The following is a 25,208-nucleotide window of genomic DNA, read 5'->3' on the forward strand; positions in this document are numbered from 1 at the left end:
GCTGTGGCTTGTATGTATTGTTTGTTTTGAAAAGATTTCCTGAACAATCCAAAAATAAGTTGGTAACTAACAAGTGCTTTTTTTTTTTTTTTTTTTTTTTTTTTTATGTGCTGTAGTGTTTTCTTTGAAAAGGACTAGGGTAAATAATATCTGATAATCTTTGTGAATGCCACGTTTTTCAATTAGTGTTATTAAATTAGGTGACGAACATTCTAGTAAAATAATCATTCGATAAAGATTCCCAGGACATAAAAAGAGTTAGTGATTATTCCTTTTAACCAAAGTTTTCCAGGCTTTATCTGTGGTAAAGTAAAATCAAATGCTACATTGATGATGTCATTTTGTTTAAGCCTAAATGATGACCAGTGGACACAAATTTTAGAGTACTAGTCCGTTCACAATAAAGTAGGAGATTATTAAGTTAACTTATATTCCAAACTTTCTATTTTAAACTTTCAATGAGAGGTGGAATATGTGTTCTGTAAATCTTTACTAATAAGCAAATACTTACTTTTCTCTCAAAAGTTTTTGAGTTCCATTAATAAATGTTCTATTTTCACGAGCGTAAACAAAGCAGACACACTCCTTGAATTTTCTTAAGGAATGTATAACTACAAAACTACATAAACTATGCAGTTCATGTTACCTTAATTGCAAAAATTTCTTTTCTTTAGTTTCTTTGTAAGAATGTTTGTCAATTCTTTATACATTTTTTCATGTTTCTCAAAAATTAGGAAATTGAAAGATTCATCTTATGATCTCTGTGTGATTTTTTAAATACTATCGAAATACTGTTAATTGAAGATTCCTAAAATTTAAATAAATACTGTTATTGAGGTGATTCCTATTATCAAGAAATATGCACATCTTCAATTATGGCGTCATATGCTTTTGTGATGAACTGTTCAATAATAAACAATATGTTGCAAATACTGTCTGTTTCACTAAGTTGGGCTGTGTAAGCACTGAAATAATTAAATAAACGAGCATCCATTTATAATAGTAAGTATTGATGGTGTGCGGTGCGTGCACTTCTTGAACCATAGTTGTTGATTTATTCCTGAAACATGAAATTTTCAAGCTACTTAACGTACGCCAGTGAAGGGGGGAACGAAATAATTGTTTCTACATAAAAAAACTTCCTCATAGCTAAATGTTAGCGTTCTCAATTTTGATGCTGAAGGCTCGGATTCAATTTTTTAGTTGGAGATACACATGGTTCAGATTCTACTTTTATCTGTAGGTCCGTCTCCTTATTAATACAATCTTGATGCTGAAAAGAAATTATGAACTCCGAACAGACAAACATTAATTTCTGTATCGTATTTTGTACATTTAAGAGATTTAGATGTCGGCGTAGATCTACTTTAGAAACACAGATAACGCAGTGTCGTCCATTTCATTTCTGTTAATAACTTAATAATATTTATTTATGGATTCTTCGATGACATGTTACAAGGAACAAGGTGTAAAGGTTTTGAATTCTCAATGTTAGAATATTGTAATATGCGATACTCTTTTCAGGGAATAGTCTTAGTAATTTTTAAGTGTATATTATAAAAAATTAGTTTGTTAGTGTAAGCAAATCGATAAATGGTAAAATTAAACACTTGCATTATGGATCTTATATAATATAGTTTTCTGTATACTGTTTTTTAGATTCGTGAAAATGACTTCTTAACTTTCGATGCAATGCGTCATGCAGCACAGTGTGTCGGCAGAGCTCTACGAGGGAAAACAGATTACGGTATTATGATCTTCGCTGACAAAGTGAGTAAACTTGTTCGAATATATATAATTGAAACAACCTATATAGTTAACCTGTTTCATACAAAGTTTGACAATGAAGTTCCAGGACTGATGCTGGTACTCTGTAACTGTTAATGACAGAATCGTTTATCATGTAAAATTAATTCTTCTTTTGCAGGAGATGTGAAGATTCGGTAAAAAGAGCACCTGTGTCCTAAACGTTGGTCATCGAAGATACGATGGTTCCTATTGTCACGGATTCTTATATATGGAACAAATGACGAATATCAAGTTTTGCTGTAAGTTAGAAATGTCAGCGATCGAGACTTAGCAGATGGTCAGAATTATTATGGTCATGATGGACGTGAAGGCTTTCTGATGACCCCAGAAGTGGACTACGTCAACCAATCGTTTAGAGAATAATGTGAATTGTCTTCGTGACGTATTACAATCACTCTCGCATGACCGTCCGCGTAATGAAGGATGTACTCCTTCAACATCTTCACGTCCATTACGAAATTGGGAGTACAATTCAAGCACATGACTACAAGATATGACGTTCTTGTGGCAAACACTTCTGATCATCTCCTAAGTTTGTGTTGCTGATTTCCCTAACTTAACATTAAAACTTGATGTTTGCCTTTTCTTCCATGTGAGAGTCCATGACAATGAGAATCAGTGTGTTTTTGGCGGCCGGGACACAGATACTTTAAAAATATGTGATAATGGGAACCAGAATGTCATGGATGACTGATATTTAAAAGGCCAGAAATGATGTCTCTTTATCAAATCATATGTTCTGTAAGAGAATATCATAGCATTAATTTCACATTATAAACAATTTTTGGTCATCAACAGTTGCAAAGTACTAGCATAGGCTCTGAAACTTTATTGTGAAATTTTTATATTCATACTTCATAATTACCGTATTTACCTTATTGTAAGCCAGCTTCTTAAATTTTGTTTTCTTGTTTTAAAAATCCCTCTTGGCTTAGAATCGGTGTCGTTAACACGGTCGAAAAAGTAGATGATACTCTTTTTATTAACATAGCAAGTAGCCAGGAACCGCTACAAGTAACTTTTTGCCAGTGTGTAGGGTTAGTGTTACCAAGTCAGTTAATTTTGATTATCCTCAAGAAAGAAACGTACATTTGATATTACTTATGTTTGGATTTAGAAGATATTTTTTAAGTATTCACACACACACACACACACACAGTTTACATCAGAAAACACATTGATTTAGCAGGATGAATTAGCATTTAGCAAGAAAATTTATTCGTTATGGTTTGTATACTTTATATTTTTTTCTTCCCCCTCCCCATCTTTTTTCCCCTAGGATAGTCGGCTTACGTTATACGAGACAATTATTCGCATGTGTGAAATATTGGATTATACTGCACATAGGCTAGTAAAATAACAGTAGTATACCATTTAAATAACGTTTTATGAATGTATCTAGCTCACACCTAATTTATTTATAACTATGCAATCTTAATCTTAACAATCATCTACTTGAGAAGAGTAAAAAGGTGTATTTTTTTTTGGAGTGGAAGTGGGAGTATTGAAAACTACAGGGAAATGGCGTGTGTGTATATGGAAGTCTCAATAGACTGTAGCAATATCTCTAGGTGGTGCATATTCTTTAAGAAGGGTCGTGTGAACCTTCCGGATTTGCCACGTGCCAGGCATGCAGTAACAGCATAAAGCGAACAGAATATCAAGGCCATTAAAGAGAGAGTTCGTATCGTAAAGACCTTCAAATCCATTCTCGAACATTGTCAAAGATATTCAACATTTCGTACAGTACATTGTGTGAGTGGTGCATGAAAAATGACATTTCGTAAAGTGGGTGTTTGATGATTGCCAAAAATAAAGACAGCAATTGACATGCCTGGACCACTTGGCACGTTTCGCTGAAGAAGAACATGCTTTTGTGGGAGGTGCCGATACAGATGGAGAGTCCTGGACGTATCCCTAAACACGTGAAACATAGTGGACATTTGAAATGGAAACATACCGATTCTCCACCAAAAAGATATTTAAGGTGAGTCAATGTGTGAAAAAGGTGCTAGTGTCAGGATTTTGAGATATCAATGATACCTCCCAACATGGAGTTATCATGTTGAAAATTTTCGAACGCCCTGTATAATAATGTAAAATAATATATAATATATGATATGTAAGGATGTAATGTTGTTATTTCATTTTCTCGTAATATTAAAAGGTAGGATTGAGTTAGGACGTGCATTAAAATAGGTTTAGGATTTTTTATTTCGTATTTAATGTCTATGTTTTGTTTATTTCTATCTTAATTTCCTATATTTCTTTAATAATATTCTGCTTATTTCTTTTATTTTTATCTGTAGAACGTTTTTCTTATCTCCAATCATTCTGAAAACTCTGTCAAAATTTTCTTTAAAATTTTTATTCAAAAATTATTCTTCATAAAATTCTTTAGATTTTCAGCCATTTTGATAGAAAATCGTCAAGATTCACTTGGCTTTGGTACATCATCTTCAATCTTGTCTTGTGTGACGTCAGCAGCACAGATTTACAGAATTATTTATAATTGGTCGCTTTCCTTTGAACTCTATGATAATTAGCTCATCTTCAATCTTCAGACTGTTACGTCACATTGTTGTCGTACTGTAATGGCGTCAGCCTAAGAAAGCAATCCTCAGTTATCGCCCGTCAGATATTATCGGCATAAAGTGATAAAGAAAGCCGCTCCAGAACAGATTTTTACTACTAAAAGATTTAAAAAGGTTCGATTGCAAAATTTGCGATAATTTTTGTGCTATTTATTGAACGGAACGGAGCGAGTAGCGAGGGGAATTAGTGAAGCGAAGCAGCCCAATGTTGTAAGTTGTCTGTCTGCATTATGGACGAGGTCTGATTTCTGTATGATTGGATCCTGAATTTTTTGGAAGAACCGTGATAGTTAATGGCCTGTTAATGGTTCAAAATGGACTGTATGTTGTGGAGGATGTGAGTGATAGTTGTTTATTCTGGAACTATGAAATCCATCACAAAATAAATAAGAAAGGTAAACATGAACGGGTGCTTGTAAGGACGACACTGGATTCTGCTTGTATACAAACTCATCGGAACTGTAAGTAAGTTTTCTTTATTTCTAAAAGTGGTTTCAAGCGAAGTAACTTGGTAGCCTGGATTCATGGATATTTTTCTTTTAACCTCAAAATTCACCAAGTTATCACGTTGGAATATGGTGTTTAGTGAAACATAATAATATAACTATGTCTTCGTAAATTCCTTTCCCGTAGGATCTACACAATTACTGAGACAATATGTGACGGCTTAGGCTTATCTATAAAGGGGGGGGGGGGAAATAACAGGCAGAGCAAATACTGACGGAATATACATGCAAGTGTAAAATTTTCATTTAGAGTGACCATCGAAATTCCTGTTATTCGAAGAAAGCAAAAATCTTGTGAAAGGCTATATGCAGTATTCTTTATTATTGTTGTGATTTTTTTTTTATTTGGCTATGCATCATTTGGCTGGACATTAGAACAACGCTAACCAACTAGGATAGGAATGACATTCTCCAGTGTAGAACATATATTCAATATATTTTATTCTTTTAAAACGTTTTTTTTAACCTTAACGTATCCGTGAAGTATGAGAAAGAAACCGAAGCTGTACTTTGATAAAAGAAGCATGATGGGTCGTTTTGTCATAAATTTCCGATAGGGGCAATTGGTTTTCTACACCGTGCGAACATTCATATAACTTTTTTTTTTTTTTTGTAACAGAATCTCATTAAAGGAAATGTGGCCTGGAGTGCCAACCAAAGCGTTTTTACGTGATAAAATAATTTTGTTGGTGTGAGTGTGTAGTGTGAATGTGTCTTAGGTTAGTGTAGGTTAAGGATTTAGTGATTTCATGTGTATTTTGTTGTAAAATGTGTAGGCAAGAAATGAATAAATATAAGAAAAAGGGTGCCTAGTAATTGTAGCTGCTGTGAACAGCTAAAACGTAAGATTTTTTTTTTAAATGAAAGATATGAATGCCAATGAGAGGCACTTTCCTGAAGATAGTCGAGAATGAGTAACTATTTAATAAAAGTAATAAATATTGGGAATATGTGAAATAAAATTTGAAAGTCATGAGAGTAGGTGTGCATGTGATATTGTAAATGGTTGGTCACGAATTGTGACACGCACGGTAAAAATGATTCTGTAAAGTGTAATGCGATGTATTGTTGTGCCCCTAAACTCAATGTAAACCGTCTGTATAAAGCTTCGGTAAAACAAGTAAAGCTTCAGGTGGACAATTATGTTTTATTCCATATAACAGAGATACAGTAGAGTAGATTTTTTTTTTTAAATAGTAAAACATGATTTAGTCGAGATCAATAGTGCGTCTTCCTGTCAATCCGATAATGAATCATCGAGGGGAAAATGATATGAGTGAAACGTTACGGGGAACCCATCAGTGAATGTCACGAATCCTGAGATTTATTTTTTTATTTACTTTCCAAATTTTCGAGTTTATTTATATTTTTTTTTTCCGTTGCGCAAACTTCATTTAGATAATACACTTGTAGGGCAGGTCTTCTGAGTTCGATCCTTTCTCCCATGACTATGGAACGAGTGAGTGCATCCCCGGTTGCGAGCTACTTTTCTGTGATGGCCACATAGACTTGTAGCTGGTTAAACTGGTGATATACTCAAACGCACCTTGGTCCCGAGAAAGCGAACATCTGAGAACAACAGTAGACACGAATACATACACACATAAACAAATTAAAGCAATAAAATTTATTATTTACTAACAAATTTGGCTACGCCAGCCAGGATGATATCCGGTGATGGAACTTGTAATGTTTCGATTATATCATTCTCAAGGAAGGATGGTCACAAAAAAAAAAAAAAAAAAAAAAAGCGAGTTCGAAGAAAGTGGTAAATCTTTATAGATGAGCAGGAATAGTTGCATATTGTCTGAGTAATTGGTAGATCCGGGGAATTTTATGAAAGTTTGTAAAAAGGAAGAGAAAATATGTCGTGTAAAAAGTTAAGTGAGACCAATCAGTCTGTGGACAAGTATAGTTGTTGTGACGAGCTAATAGAAGGAGTAAGCGTCTTTTGTGACGATTGTCAATTGTGGATTCATTCCCAATGCCAGGGATTGTCGGAAACGGAAGTCACCGAACTGCAACAAAGTGTGGAACCGTGGTATTGCAAATATTGTACTGTAAAACGTGCGGCACAGGTAGACTTGCCGGCGTCCAATGGAGAAAATGACACAGAGAGGGGTTCACTGGTAGTTCTTCCGCAGGTGACCGAGGTAGAGAATGATACTGTAGTGCAGGAATCGGTAGAGTCACAGTCCACGTCTAACTTAGCTGAACTTTTACAGCAATTTACTCAAACATTAAGTCTAAAATTTGATCAAAAATTTGGAAATGTTAGTACTCAGTTAGAACAAGTCAATGCTAATATGAACACTCAGTTAGAACAAGTTAATGCTAATGTAAACACTAGATTTGAAAATGTAAACTTTGCGTTAGGGCAGATAAATGACAGATTTTCTAAAGTAACTGATAGCATTCAAGATCTCAATAACCGGTTTGAACAGTTTAAGGTAGAGACAAATACCACTATCACAAAGAAGTTCGAGCGTGTAAGTAAAGACGTGGAGGAGGTACGTCAAGACGTCCAGGACCTTCAGTCCACTTTCACCAATTATCGCGAAACATTGGATGAGCGCATAACGGATGTGGGAAAGGAGTTGCGTCTGTCGGAATGCACCGTGAATCGTAGGTGTGACTCTCTAGCTAAGGAAATATCACGTCTCGAATCACAACAAAAAGACGACTATCGGCAACTTGAGATCAAAGTACAGACCCTTACGAACCGCGTCATGAATAGAGTACCTAAGGGAAATAGGAAACGTTTGTATACTGGATCCGTTGATTCAGATGGCTCAGATTCTGATGCTGTAGTGGAGGTTCCAGTATCTTCGGTTGGGGAAACTGCAACCATCACTACAGTGACGGTGTCAGGGTGCCTGTCAACGGCCAGAGATGCAATTTGTGGAAATGTCACCCAACTCCCCAGTCACATGCCAAATGAGGAGGTGAGACGGATGAATGAAAGAATTGATGGAAAGAGAAATGAAGGGGTAATTAGGCGCGTTCCTTTGACAAGTGTGACCTGTCTGCCTCATCAGTGTTGCCAACTCACGCATGTTCCACTAATGTCAGCTCAGGTTGTTCCGAGTGGGGTGCGTACGAGCGTTGGAGTTCTGGAGGAAGGGCGCAATCATGCGGGGACTACCATCTCCGAGAAATCTTCATTAGGTCAAAATTTAAATAACCTTGTAACTTTTGGACAAAAGTCACCGACGGAAAGGGGCCCCGTATTAGAGTGTGGCACTCCTCAGAACACCAATGGACGTGCGGACACAGCAAACGGCAACAAACATATCAGCATCCGATTGTCAGAAATTCGGAATTTACCCATGTTTACAGGAGAATTCGGACAAGCTAGTCTATTCCTTGAAAACTTGGAACAAACTTTTCAATTATTAGAGGCTTCTGACCGAGAAAAATTATTACTATTGCCACGTTGTTTGACAGAGGGGGCTAGAGCTTGGTATAAAACGGTCGAAGAACAAATACGAACCTTCGATGATTTTGTTCGATTATTCAGAGACAGTTTTCTTTCTTTACGGATGGAGCGCCTACAGAAGAAATTTGTACAAAACATGCGCTATGACCGGACGAAATACCCTCGTTTGAGAGACTTCGCTTGGAAGGTGATAGCGGAATATTATGCGGTCGTGCATCATCCGGATGAAGGGGAGCTAATCGAAATCCTGCTTGACTGTTTGCCTCCGAATGAGTCTAAGATATTAAGAGCTGTGGAACCCAAGTCCACACAACAGTTAATTTTAAAATTAACCGAATTAGAGGGTTACCCAGAACACACTGGAGCCGTGACTGAGAGAAAATGGAGGAAACCTTTCGTACGACAAGTAGTGGTCCAAAAGAGGTTTGGAAAAGGAGGGAAACAAACCAAGGAGTCGTCCTCACAAACCGAAGAGACTAAGGAAAAAACTCTGATGAGTAATTCACGAGATTCCTCCAGTACGGAAGATCGGAAATCACGATATCCTTACAGGAATCGATGGAGGAATGGAAATTCCTATAACCGAAACATGAGAGGTCGTGGCCCGGGAAGACCGCGGTATGACCCATACCGAGAGGGACCAGGAGTAGCCTATGGCTATGGAAATAGTGGAGAATACGGGAATTATCCAAGTGGATCCCAGGTTTTCCCAAATGGAAATGGAACTTCTGGTGGGATGCGTGCCAGTCCGCCATATGCATCGGGTGTACCACCACCTGGAGGGGGTAGTGTACCCCATACAACACCTTCCCCAGGGGTGAACATGGCGACTGTGGCGGGATCGTACCCATCTCACCCGACGTTCGCACCAACGTCAGTCGGAAGTCAAATGAATGAAAACTGGACGGGAAATGCATATCGCAGTTCTCAGTAGGGGAGATTGCGAACTGCGAGATGGATTTCCTGATTCAAGAAGAAGAAAGGAAAAGATGAGATAAAAGAAGGTTCTCTGGTAATGTTAAAGACCCATTACTTATCATCGGTACCAAAGAAGGTATTCTCAAAATTCATGTTCACATATCTCGGACCATATTTGGTAACTAAACTTTTTAGGAATTCAGCTCAACTTCAAACATTATCAGGAGAGAATATTGGAGTGCAAAGCTACGACAACCTAAAACTTTTTCGATGTTCAGATCTCAAGCGACGACAACTTCTTGGCGAGGCAGAGAATCCATAAAAGCTCGAAGGCGAAAATAAAACATTTTAGGATTTTAATTAGGTTAAGAGATTTAGATTAATATAAATGTCGTTTATTTTCTTTTAGTGTAGATAAATGCTGTTAGTGTATTCATGATGTAAGAAAAAAATTTTTTTTCAAGGACCGCGGAAGATGATACCTCCCAACATGGAGTTATCATGTTGAAAATTTTCGAACGCCCTGTATAATAATGTAAAATAATATATAATATATGATATGTAAGGATGTAATGTTGTTATTTCATTTTCTCGTAATATTAAAAGGTAGGATTGAGTTAGGACGTGCATTAAAATAGGTTTAGGATTTTTTATTTCGTATTTAATGTCTATGTTTTGTTTATTTCTATCTTAATTTCCTATATTTCTTTAATAATATTCTGCTTATTTCTTTTATTTTTATCTGTAGAACGTTTTTCCTATCTCCAATCATTCTGAAAACTCTGTCAAAATTTTCTTTAAAATTTTTATTCAAAAATTATTCTTCATAAAATTCTTTAGATTTTCAGCCATTTTGATAGAAAATCGTCAAGATTCACTTGGCTTTGGTACATCATCTTCAATCTTGTCTTGTGTGACGTCAGCAGCACAGATTTACAGAATTATTTATAATTGGTCGCTTTCCTTTGAACTCTATGATAATTAGCTCATCTTCAATCTTCAGACTGTTACGTCACATTGTTGTCGTACTGTAATGGCGTCAGCCTAAGAAAGCAATCCTCAGTTATCGCCCGTCAGATATTATCGGCATAAAGTGATAAAGAAAGCCGCTCCAGAACAGATTTTTACTACTAAAAGATTTAAAAAGGTTCGATTGCAAAATTTGCGATAATTTTTGTGCTATTTATTGAACGGAACGGAGCGAGTAGCGAGGGGAATTAGTGAAGCGAAGCAGCCCAATGTTGTAAGTTGTCTGTCTGCATTATGGACGAGGTCTGATTTCTGTATGATTGGATCCTGAATTTTTTGGAAGAACCGTGATAGTTAATGGCCTGTTAATGGTTCAAAATGGACTGTATGTTGTGGAGGATGTGAGTGATAGTTGTTTATTCTGGAACTATGAAATCCATCACAAAATAAATAAGAAAGGTAAACATGAACGGGTGCTTGTAAGGACGACACTGGATTCTGCTTGTATACAAACTCATCGGAACTGTAAGTAAGTTTTCTTTATTTCTAAAAGTGGTTTCAAGCGAAGTAACTTGGTAGCCTGGATTCATGGATATTTTTCTTTTAACCTCAAAATTCACCAAGTTATCACGTTGGAATATGGTGTTTAGTGAAACATAATAATATAACTATGTCTTCGTAAATTCCTTTCCCGTAGGATCTACACAATTACTGAGACAATATGTGACGGCTTAGGCTTATCTATAAAGGGGGGGGGGGAAATAACAGGCAGAGCAAATACTGACGGAATATACATGCAAGTGTAAAATTTTCATTTAGAGTGACCATCGAAATTCCTGTTATTCGAAGAAAGCAAAAATCTTGTGAAAGGCTATATGCAGTATTCTTTATTATTGTTGTGATTTTTTTTTTATTTGGCTATGCATCATTTGCCTGGACATTAGAACAACGCTAACCAACTAGGATAGGAATGACATTCTCCAGTGTAGAACATATATTCAATATATTTTATTCTTTTAAAACGTTTTTTTTTAATCTTAACGTATCCGTGAAGTATGAGAAAGAAACCGAAGCTGTACTTTGATAAAAGAAGCATGATGGGTCGTTTTGTCATAAATTTCCGATAGGGGCAATTGGTTTTCTACACCGTGCGAACATTCATATAACTTTTTTTTTTTTTTTGTAACAGAATCTCATTAAAGGAAATGTGGCCTGGACTGCCAACCAAAGCGTTTTTACGTGATAAAATAATTTTGTTGGTGTGAGTGTGTAGTGTGAATGTGTCTTAGGTTAGTGTAGGTTAAGGATTTAGTGTTTTCATGTGTATTTTGTTGTAAAATGTGTAGGCAAGAAATGAATAAATATAAGAAAAAGGGTGCCTAGTAATTGTAGCTGCTGTGAACAGCTAAAACGTAAGATTTTTTTTAAAATGAAAGATATGAATGCCAATGAGAGGCACTTTCCTGAAGATAGTCGAGAATGAGTAACTATTTAATAAAAGTAATAAATATTGGGAATATGTGAAATAAAATTTGAAAGTCATGAGAGTAGGTGTGCATGTGATATTGTAAATGGTTGGTCACGAATTGTGACACGCACGGTAAAAATGATTCTGTAAAGTGTAATGCGATGTATTGTTGTGCCCCTAAACTCAATGTAAACCGTCTGTATAAAGCTTCGGTAAAACAAGTAAAGCTTCAGGTGGACAATTATGTTTTATTCCATATAACAGAGATACAGTAGAGTAGATTTTTTTTTTTAAATAGTAAAACATGATTTAGTCGAGATCAATAGTGCGTCTTCCTGTCAATCCGATAATGAATCATCGAGGGGAAAATGATATGAGTGAAACGTTACGGGGAACCCATCAGTGAATGTCACGAATCCTGAGATTTATTTTTTTATTTACTTTCCAAATTTTCGAGTTTATTTATATTTTTTTTTTCCGTTGCGCAAACTTCATTTAGATAATACACTTGTAGGGCAGGTCTTCTGAGTTCGATCCTTTCTCCCATGACTATGGAACGAGTGAGTGCATCCCCGGTTGCGAGCTACTTTTCTGTGATGGCCACATAGACTTGTAGCTGGTTAAACTGGTGATATACTCAAACGCACCTTGGTCCCGAGAAAGCGAACATCTGAGAACAACAGTAGACACGAATACATACACACATAAACAAATTAAAGCAATAAAATTTATTATTTACTAACAAATTTGGCTACGCCAGCCAGGATGATATCCGGTGATGGAACTTGTAATGTTTCGATTATATCATTCTCAAGGAAGGATGGTCACAAAAAAAAAAAAAAAAAGCGAGTTCGAAGAAAGTGGTAAATCTTTATAGATGAGCAGGAATAGTTGCATATTGTCTGAGTAATTGGTAGATCCGGGGAATTTTATGAAAGTTTGTAAAAAGGAAGAGAAAATATGTCGTGTAAAAAGTTAAGTGAGACCAATCAGTCTGTGGACAAGTATAGTTGTTGTGACGAGCTAATAGAAGGAGTAAGCGTCTTTTGTGACGATTGTCAATTGTGGATTCATTCCCAATGCCAGGGATTGTCGGAAACGGAAGTCACCGAACTGCAACAAAGTGTGGAACCGTGGTATTGCAAATATTGTACTGTAAAACGTGCGGCACAGGTAGACTTGCCGGCGTCCAATGGAGAAAATGACACAGAGAGGGGTTCACTGGTAGTTCTTCCGCAGGTGACCGAGGTAGAGAATGATACTGTAGTGCAGGAATCGGTAGAGTCACAGTCCACGTCTAACTTAGCTGAACTTTTACAGCAATTTACTCAAACATTAAGTCTAAAATTTGATCAAAAATTTGGAAATGTTAGTACTCAGTTAGAACAAGTCAATGCTAATATGAACACTCAGTTAGAACAAGTTAATGCTAATGTAAACACTAGATTTGAAAATGTAAACTTTGCGTTAGGGCAGATAAATGACAGATTTTCTAAAGTAACTGATAGCATTCAAGATCTCAATAACCGGTTTGAACAGTTTAAGGTAGAGACAAATACCACTATCACAGAGAAGTTCGAGCGTGTAAGTAAAGACGTGGAGGAGGTACGTCAAGACGTCCAGGACCTTCAGTCCACTTTCACCAATTATCGCGAAACATTGGATGAGCGCATAACGGATGTGGGAAAGGAGTTGCGTCTGTCGGAATGCACCGTGAATCGTAGGTGTGACTCTCTAGCTAAGGAAATATCACGTCTCGAATCACAACAAAAAGACGACTATCGGCAACTTGAGATCAAAGTACAGACCCTTACGAACCGCGTCATGAATAGAGTACCTAAGGGAAATAGGAAACGTTTGTATACTGGATCCGTTGATTCAGATGGCTCAGATTCTGATGCTGTAGTGGAGGTTCCAGTATCTTCGGTTGGGGAAACTGCAACCATCACTACAGTGACGGTGTCAGGGTGCCTGTCAACGGCCAGAGATGCAATTTGTGGAAATGTCACCCAACTCCCCAGTCACATGCCAAATGAGGAGGTGAGACGGATGAATGAAAGAATTGATGGAAAGAGAAATGAAGGGGTAATTAGGCGCGTTCCTTTGACAAGTGTGACCTGTCTGCCTCATCAGTGTTGCCAACTCACGCATGTTCCACTAATGTCAGCTCAGGTTGTTCCGAGTGGGGTGCGTACGAGCGTTGGAGTTCTGGAGGAAGGGCGCAATCATGCGGGGACTACCATCTCCGAGAAATCTTCATTAGGTCAAAATTTAAATAACCTTGTAACTTTTGGACAAAAGTCACCGACGGAAAGGGGCCCCGTATTAGAGTGTGGCACTCCTCAGAACACCAATGGACGTGCGGACACAGCAAACGGCAACAAACATATCAGCATCCGATTGTCAGAAATTCGGAATTTACCCATGTTTACAGGAGAATTCGGACAAGCTAGTCTATTCCTTGAAAACTTGGAACAAACTTTTCAATTATTAGAGGCTTCTGACCGAGAAAAATTATTACTATTGCCACGTTGTTTGACAGAGGGGGCTAGAGCTTGGTATAAAACGGTCGAAGAACAAATACGAACCTTCGATGATTTTGTTCGATTATTCAGAGACAGTTTTCTTTCTTTACGGATGGAGCGCCTACAGAAGAAATTTGTACAAAACATGCGCTATGACCGGACGAAATACCCTCGTTTGAGAGACTTCGCTTGGAAGGTGATAGCGGAATATTATGCGGTCGTGCATCATCCGGATGAAGGGGAGCTAATCGAAATCCTGCTTGACTGTTTGCCTCCGAATGAGTCTAAGATATTAAGAGCTGTGGAACCCAAGTCCACACAACAGTTAATTTTAAAATTAACCGAATTAGAGGGTTACCCAGAACACACTGGAGCCGTGACTGAGAGAAAATGGAGGAAACCTTTCGTACGACAAGTAGTGGTCCAAAAGAGGTTTGGAAAAGGAGGGAAACAAACCAAGGAGTCGTCCTCACAAACCGAAGAGACTAAGGAAAAAACTCTGATGAGTAATTCACGAGATTCCTCCAGTACGGAAGATCGGAAATCACGATATCCTTACAGGAATCGATGGAGGAATGGAAATTCCTATAACCGAAACATGAGAGGTCGTGGCCCGGGAAGACCGCGGTATGACCCATACCGAGAGGGACCAGGAGTAGCCTATGGCTATGGAAATAGTGGAGAATACGGGAATTATCCAAGTGGATCCCAGGTTTTCCCAAATGGAAATGGAACTTCTGGTGGGATGCGTGCCAGTCCGCCATATGCATCGGGTGTACCACCACCTGGAGGGGGTAGTGTACCCCATACAACACCTTCCCCAGGGGTGAACATGGCGACTGTGGCGGGATCGTACCCATCTCACCCGACGTTCGCACCAACGTCAGTCGGAAGTCAAATGAATGAAAACTGGACGGGAAATGCATATCGCAGTTCTCAGTAGGGGAGATTGCGAACTGCGAGATGGATTTCCTGATTCAAGAAGAAGAAAGGAAAAGATGAGATAAAAGAAGGTTCTCTGGTAATGTTAAAGACCCATTACTTATCATCGGTACCAAAGAAGGTATTCTCAAAATTCATGTTCACATATCTCGGACCATATTTGGTAACTAAACTTTTTAGGAATTCAGCTCAACTTCAAACATTATCAGGAGAGAATATTGGAGTGCAAAGCTACGACAACCTAAAACTTTTTCGATGTTCAGATCTCAAGCGACGACAACTTCTTGGCGAGGCAGAGAATCCATAAAAGCTCGAAGGCGAAAATAAAACATTTTAGGATTTTAATTAGGTTAAGAGATTTAGATTAATATAAATGTCGTTTATTTTCTTTTAGTGTAGATAAATGCTGTTAGTGTATTCATGATGTAAGAAAAAAATTTTTTTTCAAGGACCGCGGAAGATGATACCTCCCAACATGGAGTTATCATGTTGAAAATTTTCGAACGCCCTGTATAATAATGTAAAATAATATATAATATATATGATATGTAAGGATGTAATGTTGTTATTTCATTTTCTCGTAATATTAAAAGGTAGGATTGAGTTAGGACGTGCATTAAAATAGGTTTAGGATTTTTTATTTCGTATTTAATGTCTATGTTTTGTTTATTTCTATCTTAATTTCCTATATTTCTTTAATAATATTCTGCTTATTTCTTTTATTTTTATCTGTAGAACGTTTTTCCTATCTCCAATCATTCTGAAAACTCTGTCAAAATTTTCTTTAAAATTTTTATTCAAAAATTATTCTTCATAAAATTCTTTAGATTTTCAGCCATTTTGATAGAAAATCGTCAAGATTCACTTGGCTTTGGTACATCATCTTCAATCTTGTCTTGTGTGACGTCAGCAGCACAGATTTACAGAATTATTTATAATTGGTCGCTTTCCTTTGAACTCTATGATAATTAGCTCATCTTCAATCTTCAGACTGTTACGTCACATTGTTGTCGTACTGTAATGGCGTCAGCCTAAGAAAGCAATCCTCAGTTATCGCCCGTCAGATATTATCGGCATAAAGTGATAAAGAAAGCCGCTCCAGAACAGATTTTTACTACTAAAAGATTTAAAAAGGTTCGATTGCAAAATTTGCGATAATTTTTGTGCTATTTATTGAACGGAACGGAGCGAGTAGCGAGGGGAATTAGTGAAGCGAAGCAGCCCAATGTTGTAAGTTGTCTGTCTGCATTATGGACGAGGTCTGATTTCTGTATGATTGGATCCTGAATTTTTTGGAAGAACCGTGATAGTTAATGGCCTGTTAATGGTTCAAAATGGACTGTATGTTGTGGAGGATGTGAGTGATAGTTGTTTATTCTGGAACTATGAAATCCATCACAAAATAAATAAGAAAGGTAAACATGAACGGGTGCTTGTAAGGACGACACTGGATTCTGCTTGTATACAAACTCATCGGAACTGTAAGTAAGTTTTCTTTATTTCTAAAAGTGGTTTCAAGCGAAGTAACTTGGTAGCCTGGATTCATGGATATTTTTCTTTTAACCTCAAAATTCACCAAGTTATCACGTTGGAATATGGTGTTTAGTGAAACATAATAATATAACTATGTCTTCGTAAATTCCTTTCCCGTAGGATCTACACAATTACTGAGACAATATGTGACGGCTTAGGCTTATCTATAAAGGGGGGGGGGAAATAACAGGCAGAGCAAATACTGACGGAATATACATGCAAGTGTAAAATTTTCATTTAGAGTGACCATCGAAATTCCTGTTATTCGAAGAAAGCAAAAATCTTGTGAAAGGCTATATGCAGTATTCTTTATTATTGTTGTGATTTTTTTTTTATTTGGCTATGCATCATTTGGCTGGACATTAGAACAACGCTAACCAACTAGGATAGGAATGACATTCTCCAGTGTAGAACATATATTCAATATATTTTATTCTTTTAAAACGTTTTTTTTTTAACCTTAACGTATCCGTGAAGTATGAGAAAGAAACCGAAGCTGTACTTTGATAAAAGAAGCATGATGGGTCGTTTTGTCATAAATTTCCGATAGGGGCAATTGGTTTTCTACACCGTGCGAACATTCATATAACTTTTTTTTTTTTTTGTAACAGAATCTCATTAAAGGAAATGTGGCCTGGACTGCCAACCAAAGCGTTTTTACGTGATAAAATAATTTTGTTGGTGTGAGTGTGTAGTGTGAATGTGTCTTAGGTTAGTGTAGGTTAAGGATTTAGTGATTTCATGTGTATTTTGTTGTAAAATGTGTAGGCAAGAAATGAATAAATATAAGAAAAAGGGTGCCTAGTAATTGTAGCTGCTGTGAACAGCTAAAACGTAAGATTTTTTTTTAAATGAAAGATATGAATGCCAATGAGAGGCACTTTCCTGAAGATAGTCGAGAATGAGTAACTATTTAATAAAAGTAATAAATATTGGGAATATGTGAAATAAAATTTGAAAGTCATGAGAGTAGGTGTGCATGTGATATTGTAAATGGTTGGTCACGAATTGTGACACGCACGGTAAAAATGATTCTGTAAAGTGTAATGCGATGTATTGTTGTGCCCCTAAACTCAATGTAAACCGTCTGTATAAAGCTTCGGTAAAACAAGTAAAGCTTCAGGTGGACAATTATGTTTTATTCCATATAACAGAGATACAGTAGAGTAGATTTTTTTTTAAATAGTAAAACATGATTTAGTCGAGATCAATAGTGCGTCTTCCTGTCAATCCGATAATGAATCATCGAGGGGAAAATGATATGAGTGAAACGTTACGGGGAACCCATCAGTGAATGTCACGAATCCTGAGATTTATTTTTTTATTTACTTTCCAAATTTTCGAGTTTATTTATATTTTTTTTTTTTTCCGTTGCGCAAACTTCATTTAGATAATACACTTGTAGGGCAGGTCTTCTGAGTTCGATCCTTTCTCCCATGACTATGGAACGAGTGAGTGCATCCCCGGTTGCGAGCTACTTTTCTGTGATGGCCACATAGACTTGTAGCTGGTTAAACTGGTGATATACTCAAACGCACCTTGGTCCCGAGAAAGCGAACATCTGAGAACAACAGTAGACACGAATACATACACACATAAACAAATTAAAGCAATAAAATTTATTATTTTCTAACATCAAGGAGTTCTACGCGGTGCTGCCGTGAATGCTCCATCGTATGAAACAGAATTGACGAAGTTGCGATCGTGCGTTTTGTGACAGACTCGCTAACATTAATGTTGAAAATGTCAAACTCTTTTCATGATAACTCAAGCTCTGTGTTCCTGCTTCTGTTCTAGAAGTTTGGCTGGAAGTGCGCGAGCACGCGCCGCAAGGGTGCCCATCTCTCCGAGGGATTGGGCGAAACCCGACAAATTTACCATTGTTGTTTGGTTTTCCATTTTCAATGAAAAGTCCTCTTCCCCACACTTAGGCGCAATCTGCACCTCAAAACTCGCTTGTGGGCACTCCTGACTCACCATACAGTCCTGATCTGGCACCTTCTCGGCTCGATTAATAAATTCTTGGCCGACTTACATTTCAGTTCCAATGATAAAGTTAAATCGCTTGTGCGCAGATGGTCGTGCTCACAAAAGAACTTCTTTGTACAGGGTATTTGGAAACTTGCACACAATGAGAGAAATGTGTGGAGAGACTTGGTGGCTGCGTTGTCAAGAAGCTTTAATATGAGCCTTTACTTTGTATATATGTTCTCTATGTATTACCTATTACACTTTCTTCTACAAATATTGGTGTGCTTTACTTATTGGTCTTTCCCAGTATATATATATATATATATATATATATATATAAATGTGAAGACCAGACCGAGACTGCATACAATGTATCGAATCACAGATATGCGTCGTGGTGTCATCTCGAGTTGAAAATATAATTAAATGAGGGAAAGCGAATTCAGGTTTAAGACGTGAGTGACAATACAAAAATGGTATAATGGCATAATGTATCCATAGCCGAGTGCAACAGATAGCGTTGTGTTGTTTGAAATTGTATTCCTGCGAATGATTTAGTAAATATAATCAAAGATGTAGATATTATTTTGAATGTAGGTTTATATGTGCAAAACAGATGTAATGTTTTTTGATTTGAACTTACTGGTCGTACTTTATTTTGGAATGTGCTTCACCATGGCAAGAACTTTGAACTTCAGAAAAGTTCATTGCGGTTGTTCTGTTACTGTGCTTCACTATATATCTCATGAGTGTTAGTTTTTCATTCACAGAGATTTGCCAGAGCAGACAAACGGTCGAAATTGCCGAAATGGATACAAGAGCATCTGAAGGACTCTATGTGTAATTTATCGACGGAAGAAGCTGTTCAGGTATATTTATTAATTTTGCTACCTCAAAAATCCTGGCCACTTCCTTGTCTTTAAAATGTCTGTTCTTATCCATAGGTACAAGTAAAATCAAATAAATATAAATTTTGTGTAACCGTTCAAGCCAAACTACTAAATTGTCCGGAGTAAAGGTGAGAGAATACAGCCAGCTTATTAAAGAAATAAGTGGGTTGTAAGTTTTTATAAATATATATGTAAAACTTCTCTGATATAAAAGAATAATAGCTAAAGTGACACTATATCACAATGTTTTTATAAGTAAAGTCAAATGATGGTCCGGGTGTCTTTTCCCTTCACCAAGTTTTATTACAAAATATAATAAATACAAGTGTTTCTAATTCAGTGTCTCTTCCTCAGTGACCAAGTGAAGGAATATTAAATGTTTTGCCGGGTGCCCCTTCCACTCATGGTAGTTTTCAGAACACTGACCAGGTTGTAGGTTAGATTAGGATTATAAGTTTAAGATGGGATCCCTAATCTAGTACGACATAGGGTAAGGAAGAGTTACTCTTAGTCCACAGCGACACAGGAAGGTAAAGGTTAGGCGATCACTGGTCGACTGATGCTGGGTCCCTCGGTGGTCCGGCTTTTATCTGTCCTCCGGGTCCTTCCGTGAGGTCCGTCTTCTTTCGGTGTTCCTCGGTGCCTTTCGTGTCGGCTTCTTGTCTGCTAGGCTGTTGACAATCAATAGCATGTGTTGTGTTGACATGTGCTCTTGTCGTGATGTGGGAATCCTTACACCCCCACACTGGAAAAAAATAATCTGGAAGATTATTTTGGAGAAAAACACACAATTGTTATTAGTGAAAGGTAACTGCACCATAACACTGACACACTTGGAGATATGTTTTAGACACTAGAAAACACTTATGAACACTATAAAATACTGAAAAAATCACAATAAGAACACTTGTTGCGAAATATACATATAATGACAATAACACTTTTAGTTCCATCCCAGCTAAGCAGGATCAAAGCAGATCATTTCCCTCAAAGTGGGCAGAAGTGATATCACTGTGATTAATAAATATATACAAGTTCACTAATTGTGGGTATTGTGTGATGATGCTTGTTATTGGTAACAGTATGTAGGTTGTCGTCACATCCGATACCCATAATCTGTATTGGTTGAATCTCACAGTTCACAGTAGTCTATATCGGTTAAGTCTCACTTCAGTAGGAGTAGGCGCTGACTGGTTAAGTGTTGTTTTGTAACGGGATTTACGAAAGATGAGGCACAAATAATTATTGTTGTGAGAATGAAAGAAAGGAGAATAATCGGTTTTGGAATTTGGAAATTTTTCTTTTAAAAAAGAAAAAATAGAAAATGTGAATTTCTGGTCACTCTGTATAATGTTGTCAAGAGCCTGATTTTATGAACATCCTGTATAAGGAGAAAAAATGACGTAATAAGCATTCATGTACTTCGTATTGAAGAAGCGATGTTGGAAACAAGAAAGCATTGTATTTCGACCTTGCAAGGATTAATGACTTTTGAGACTAAAAAAGAAAGAAAAAATGATCTTGCAGTTTGCGAGTAGAACGGAAATACTAATGTAGCGAAGTTAAATAACAGAATGAGATAGAGCTTATAATTGAAATAATAAAGAAGTGCAATTTTATGTTAGTGCATCTTTCGTTTTTTTTTTGTTTTTTTTGTTGTTTTTTTTCGTTTCTTTTGTTGTTGGCCCTTCTTCTGTTCGCGGTGAGTATTTGGACTTTTGTTATATTCTTGTTTTTATATTTGTGCCTCTTTCTTCTTAAGTTTGTGTTTCCTCAGTTTGGTCCGTGTAGAATGGCCTCAAACGGCCGATCGCAATTTCTTGAATTCTGTGCTTGAATTTAGATGGTAATTCGACTCGATATAAGTTTGAATTAAGCTTCTCCAAGATTCGTGCCGGGCCTTCGTAGTGAACGGTAAAATGTTCAGGTAAACCAATCTTTCTTGTGGGATAATATACCAAAACAAGGTTTCCTGGATTATAAGTTGTCTGTCTATGGCGCTTATCGTAAAACTGCTTTTGTTTGTTATATGCCTGCTCCAGGTTACTTCGTACTTTCTTCCTGATGGCCGCTAGTTTATCTCTGTCAATTTGTATATGTTGTCTTGATGCGAGTGTACATTCTGTCGGGATCCTAGGTTCGTAATCAAATAGAAGCTTGCTGAATATTTGGTCCCTCCTTGTACGTAAGTATTGATGCCAAAAATAACATGCTGTACCCATCTGTTCCAGTCCGTATGGTGTTCTTGTACAAAAAACTTAAGACAATTCTGTATGATTTTATTGGTCTGTTTTACTAATCCATTGGAACCATGATTATATGCGGGTGAGACTTATAGACGAAATCGTACTTCTGCGCTAAATTTTGTAAACGAGTTGCTCCATGTACTGGATGCTGATCCCAATACAACGTTGTAAATGCTCCAAATTTGAGGATAATATCATGTTCCAAAAATTTCTCTATATTTTCCGCGTTTATGGCGTGTACTGTTTTTGCGAGCACATATCGTGTGGCTAGTTCCGTGGCTACTAGTATGTATTTATTTCTTCCTTCTCTACTTGGGAAAGGTCCGAGTTCGTCATAGATCCATGTTGCTATCTCTCCTACCGGGTGATGTAGTAATTCGGCCTGCTTCTTTTGCGATAGTTACTTTAAACGTTGGTAATCCTCGCACGTACGTATTTTGTGAGCAAGATAGTTTTTGAGATACGACATATAAAATTTCTTGATGGCGGTTTTGTACGATTTTGAAAACCCAAAATGCGGGTTGGTCGCCTGGCGGTGGAAGGTTGTGAACCACAAATTGGCTAGCGACTTCGGTATACATAAGAGATATAGTAAGCCATAATCAGGATGGTTTTGTTTCCTATATAAGATGCCTTTTTGGAGACAAAAAAAAAAAAAAAAAAATCTTGCTGATCTAACCGTGGAGATCTTGTCCGGCTCCTTCCCCTCTAAAACAGAAATGATGTCTTTGTAAGTGTCATTACGCTGTTCTCTTGCGATGTTTGGTAAAAGCTCGTTATCTCCTGCTTCTACAATATTGACTTGAAGACCATTCAATTTAAAACATGGTAGTCTTCACCCATTTCATCGCCATTTTCTTCTTTTCCCTCTTCTTTCCTAATATCTTGGGTTTGTTCGAGCCTACTGATGATGTCCGCTGGATGTTTGGACCCCGGTAAATACTGTATATCAAAATCGTAATCAGCTAAGAATAGCTTATATCATGTGTATTTTCCGACTTTGTCAGGTTGTGTGTTCATCGTCGCTATTCACTTTGCCTCTACGTATAAATTGAATTTTCTGTTTAGTAAAAAGTAGGGAAATTTGCGCAATGTGTATATGAGTGCGTACAACTCTTTTTGCCATATGCTAGCTTTCTCTTCCGTTTTTGTCAGTCTTCAACAACAATAAGCAACAACCTTCTCAGTGTCGGTTTTTGGGTCATGGCAAGCGAGTACTGAGTTTGACTACTATCACTATAGACGCGGATTTCTAGCGAGTCGTCAAAATGAGCGAGTCATGGGGCGTTTAATATGTCGTCTTTCAATTGTTCAAAAAGAACATCGTGCTTCTCTGTCCATTTAAATTTAGATGTAGATGTTACTAATTGCTGGAAAGGCTCAATTTTTATTGTAAAGTCTTTGATGTGCGCCCTAAGGTATGAACATAGGCCGATAAAGCTTTTGAGAATTCGCTTTGTAGTCTTAAAATTTCGTATCTTCTTAGCTCTTTGGAGATATTTTAATGGATTCCCCACTAACAAGGTGTCCTTATACGTTAAGCTCCTGGTAGCCAATGTGTGTCTTCTTGGGTGATGCCCGAAAATCGTGTTTCCTAAGCTTCTGAAATAATAAATCTAAATCCTGCAGGTGTTGTGGAAAATTATATGAGCTGCTGACAAGGTCGTCTGCAAAATTTGTAATTCTATCGGGTAGTCCTTCCAAAATCATACTCGTGGCAAGGAACAAGCTCTTACTTGATGTACAATGGCCCATCGTACACCTCAAAAATTCGTATGATTGATCTCGAAGGTCATGTATTTGCGGCTCTTAGGATGACACAAAATTTGGAAGTATGAATTCAAGAGATCGACAGTTATGAAGGTTTTGTCCTTTACAGAGTTTAGAACCTCCTCTGTGATTGAAATGGCACCGATAAAATACTTGGTATAACTGTTACATTTCTGTAGATTGAGAACTATCTGAAATTCTTTCGTATTAGGCTTTTTGAGCACCAGAAGTGGAGAACAAAATTCATTATTGTCTGTAGGCCTGACTATTTTTGCCTTGATAAGGTCTTGAATCTGTTTATCTACCTGACTTCTGATGTGTGAATGGAATTGGTGGGGAACGGTTGTGGAATACGGCAGATTTAAAAATCCTAATTTTATAAACGTATCCCCTAAAATGTACGATGTCGTCAGGAGCATACGTAAAAACGTCTCTATATTTAAACAATAAGTCATAAACTGCTTGTTTTTGCTCTTTGTCCAGGTCGGGGTTAACGTCAAAGAGCTCTTTACTAAAAAGTGTTTTCGTGTATTTTAGGCGTTCTTCCGTTTCCTCTTCTGTCTTAAACTGATACGCTTTTTCTAAAATAAAAAAAAAAAAAAATGGTTCTTCTAGGGCGTTGAGAGAGACTTCGTGCCCTTCCTCAAGAACCACCACTGGTATATTCTTTTTTAAAGTGACACTATTGCCATTGGGATTTGAAATTAAAATTGTCATTTTGTTTACTTCTATCTTCTGGTCGAGAGTATTTAACCTGTGTTTTTCGCGTATTCCAGGAAGTAATGTTATATACAACAATTCCTTGTCTTTCCTATTTTTTCTTTCCTGCCACTTGTGTGAATGTATGAGAACGAGGAGGTAATGTTACTTGCTTTTCCCTTCAAGTTTTATTACAAAATATAATAAATACAATTGTTTCTAATTCAATGTCTCTTCCTCAATGACCAAGTGAAGGAATATTAAATGTTTTGCTGGGTGCCCCTTCCACTCATGGCAGTTTTCAGAACACTTACCAGGTTGTAGGTTAGATTAGGATTATAAGTTTAAGATGGGATCCCTAATCCAGTGCGACATAGGGTAAGGAAGAGGTGCTCCTAATCCACAGCGACATAGGAAGGTAAAGGTTAAGCGATCAGTTGGTCGACTGATGCTGGGTCCCTCGGTGGTCCGGTTTTTATCTGTCCTCTTCGGGTCCTTCCATGAGGTCCGTCTTCTTTCGGCGTTCTTCGGTGCTTTTCGTGTCGGCTTCTTGTCTGCTAGGCTGTTGACAATCAATAGCACGTGCTGTGTTGATATGTGCTCTTGTCGTGATGTGGGGATCCTTACATTTTTTTATTCATAGTTTATAGTTCAGATAAAAGATTGTGTGTCCACAATTTTTAAAATCGGAGATTTTTATTAGTTTATATGTAATTTTACGGGTTCTTTCAGTATCATGAAACGTAAAGGCTGTATCGTGTAATATAAATACACACACAAAATACTGCAAAAATAATATGTCTGAAGGGTACATGAAAGTTATAACAAAACACACTTCGTAATCTACACAAACGATACATGTATGCTGAACACAACTTAAACAGGTCTGGCTATTTGGTAAACCTTCTTTCCGAAACCTCAGCGTCAGT

The 25,208-nt window shown here is 37.2% G+C and overlaps 1 protein-coding gene across 2 annotated transcripts in view; it reads left to right on the forward strand.

Annotated features, from left to right (window-relative positions):
* Nucleotides 1–25,208, forward strand: part of Xpd (general transcription and DNA repair factor IIH helicase subunit Xpd) — a 75,956-nt gene that overhangs the window by 47,836 nt on the left and 2,912 nt on the right. Inside the window, exons 13-14 of one of the 2 annotated variants that reach the window (XM_081725768.1) lie at nucleotides 1,660–1,770; nucleotides 19,431–19,543. In XM_081725768.1, coding sequence (XP_081581894.1) covers nucleotides 1,660–1,770; nucleotides 19,431–19,502 — 183 coding nt within the window. In that variant the 3' untranslated portion in view covers nucleotides 19,503–19,543. The remainder of the gene's footprint in view (nucleotides 1–1,659; nucleotides 1,771–19,430; nucleotides 19,544–25,208) is intronic. The other variant, XM_081725767.1, reaches the window with a different exon arrangement.

Source organism: Thermobia domestica, chromosome 9 (genome assembly GCF_964235325.1).
Source record: "Thermobia domestica chromosome 9, izTheDome1.hap1.1, whole genome shotgun sequence".
Lineage (NCBI taxonomy): Eukaryota > Metazoa > Arthropoda > Insecta > Zygentoma > Lepismatidae > Thermobia > Thermobia domestica.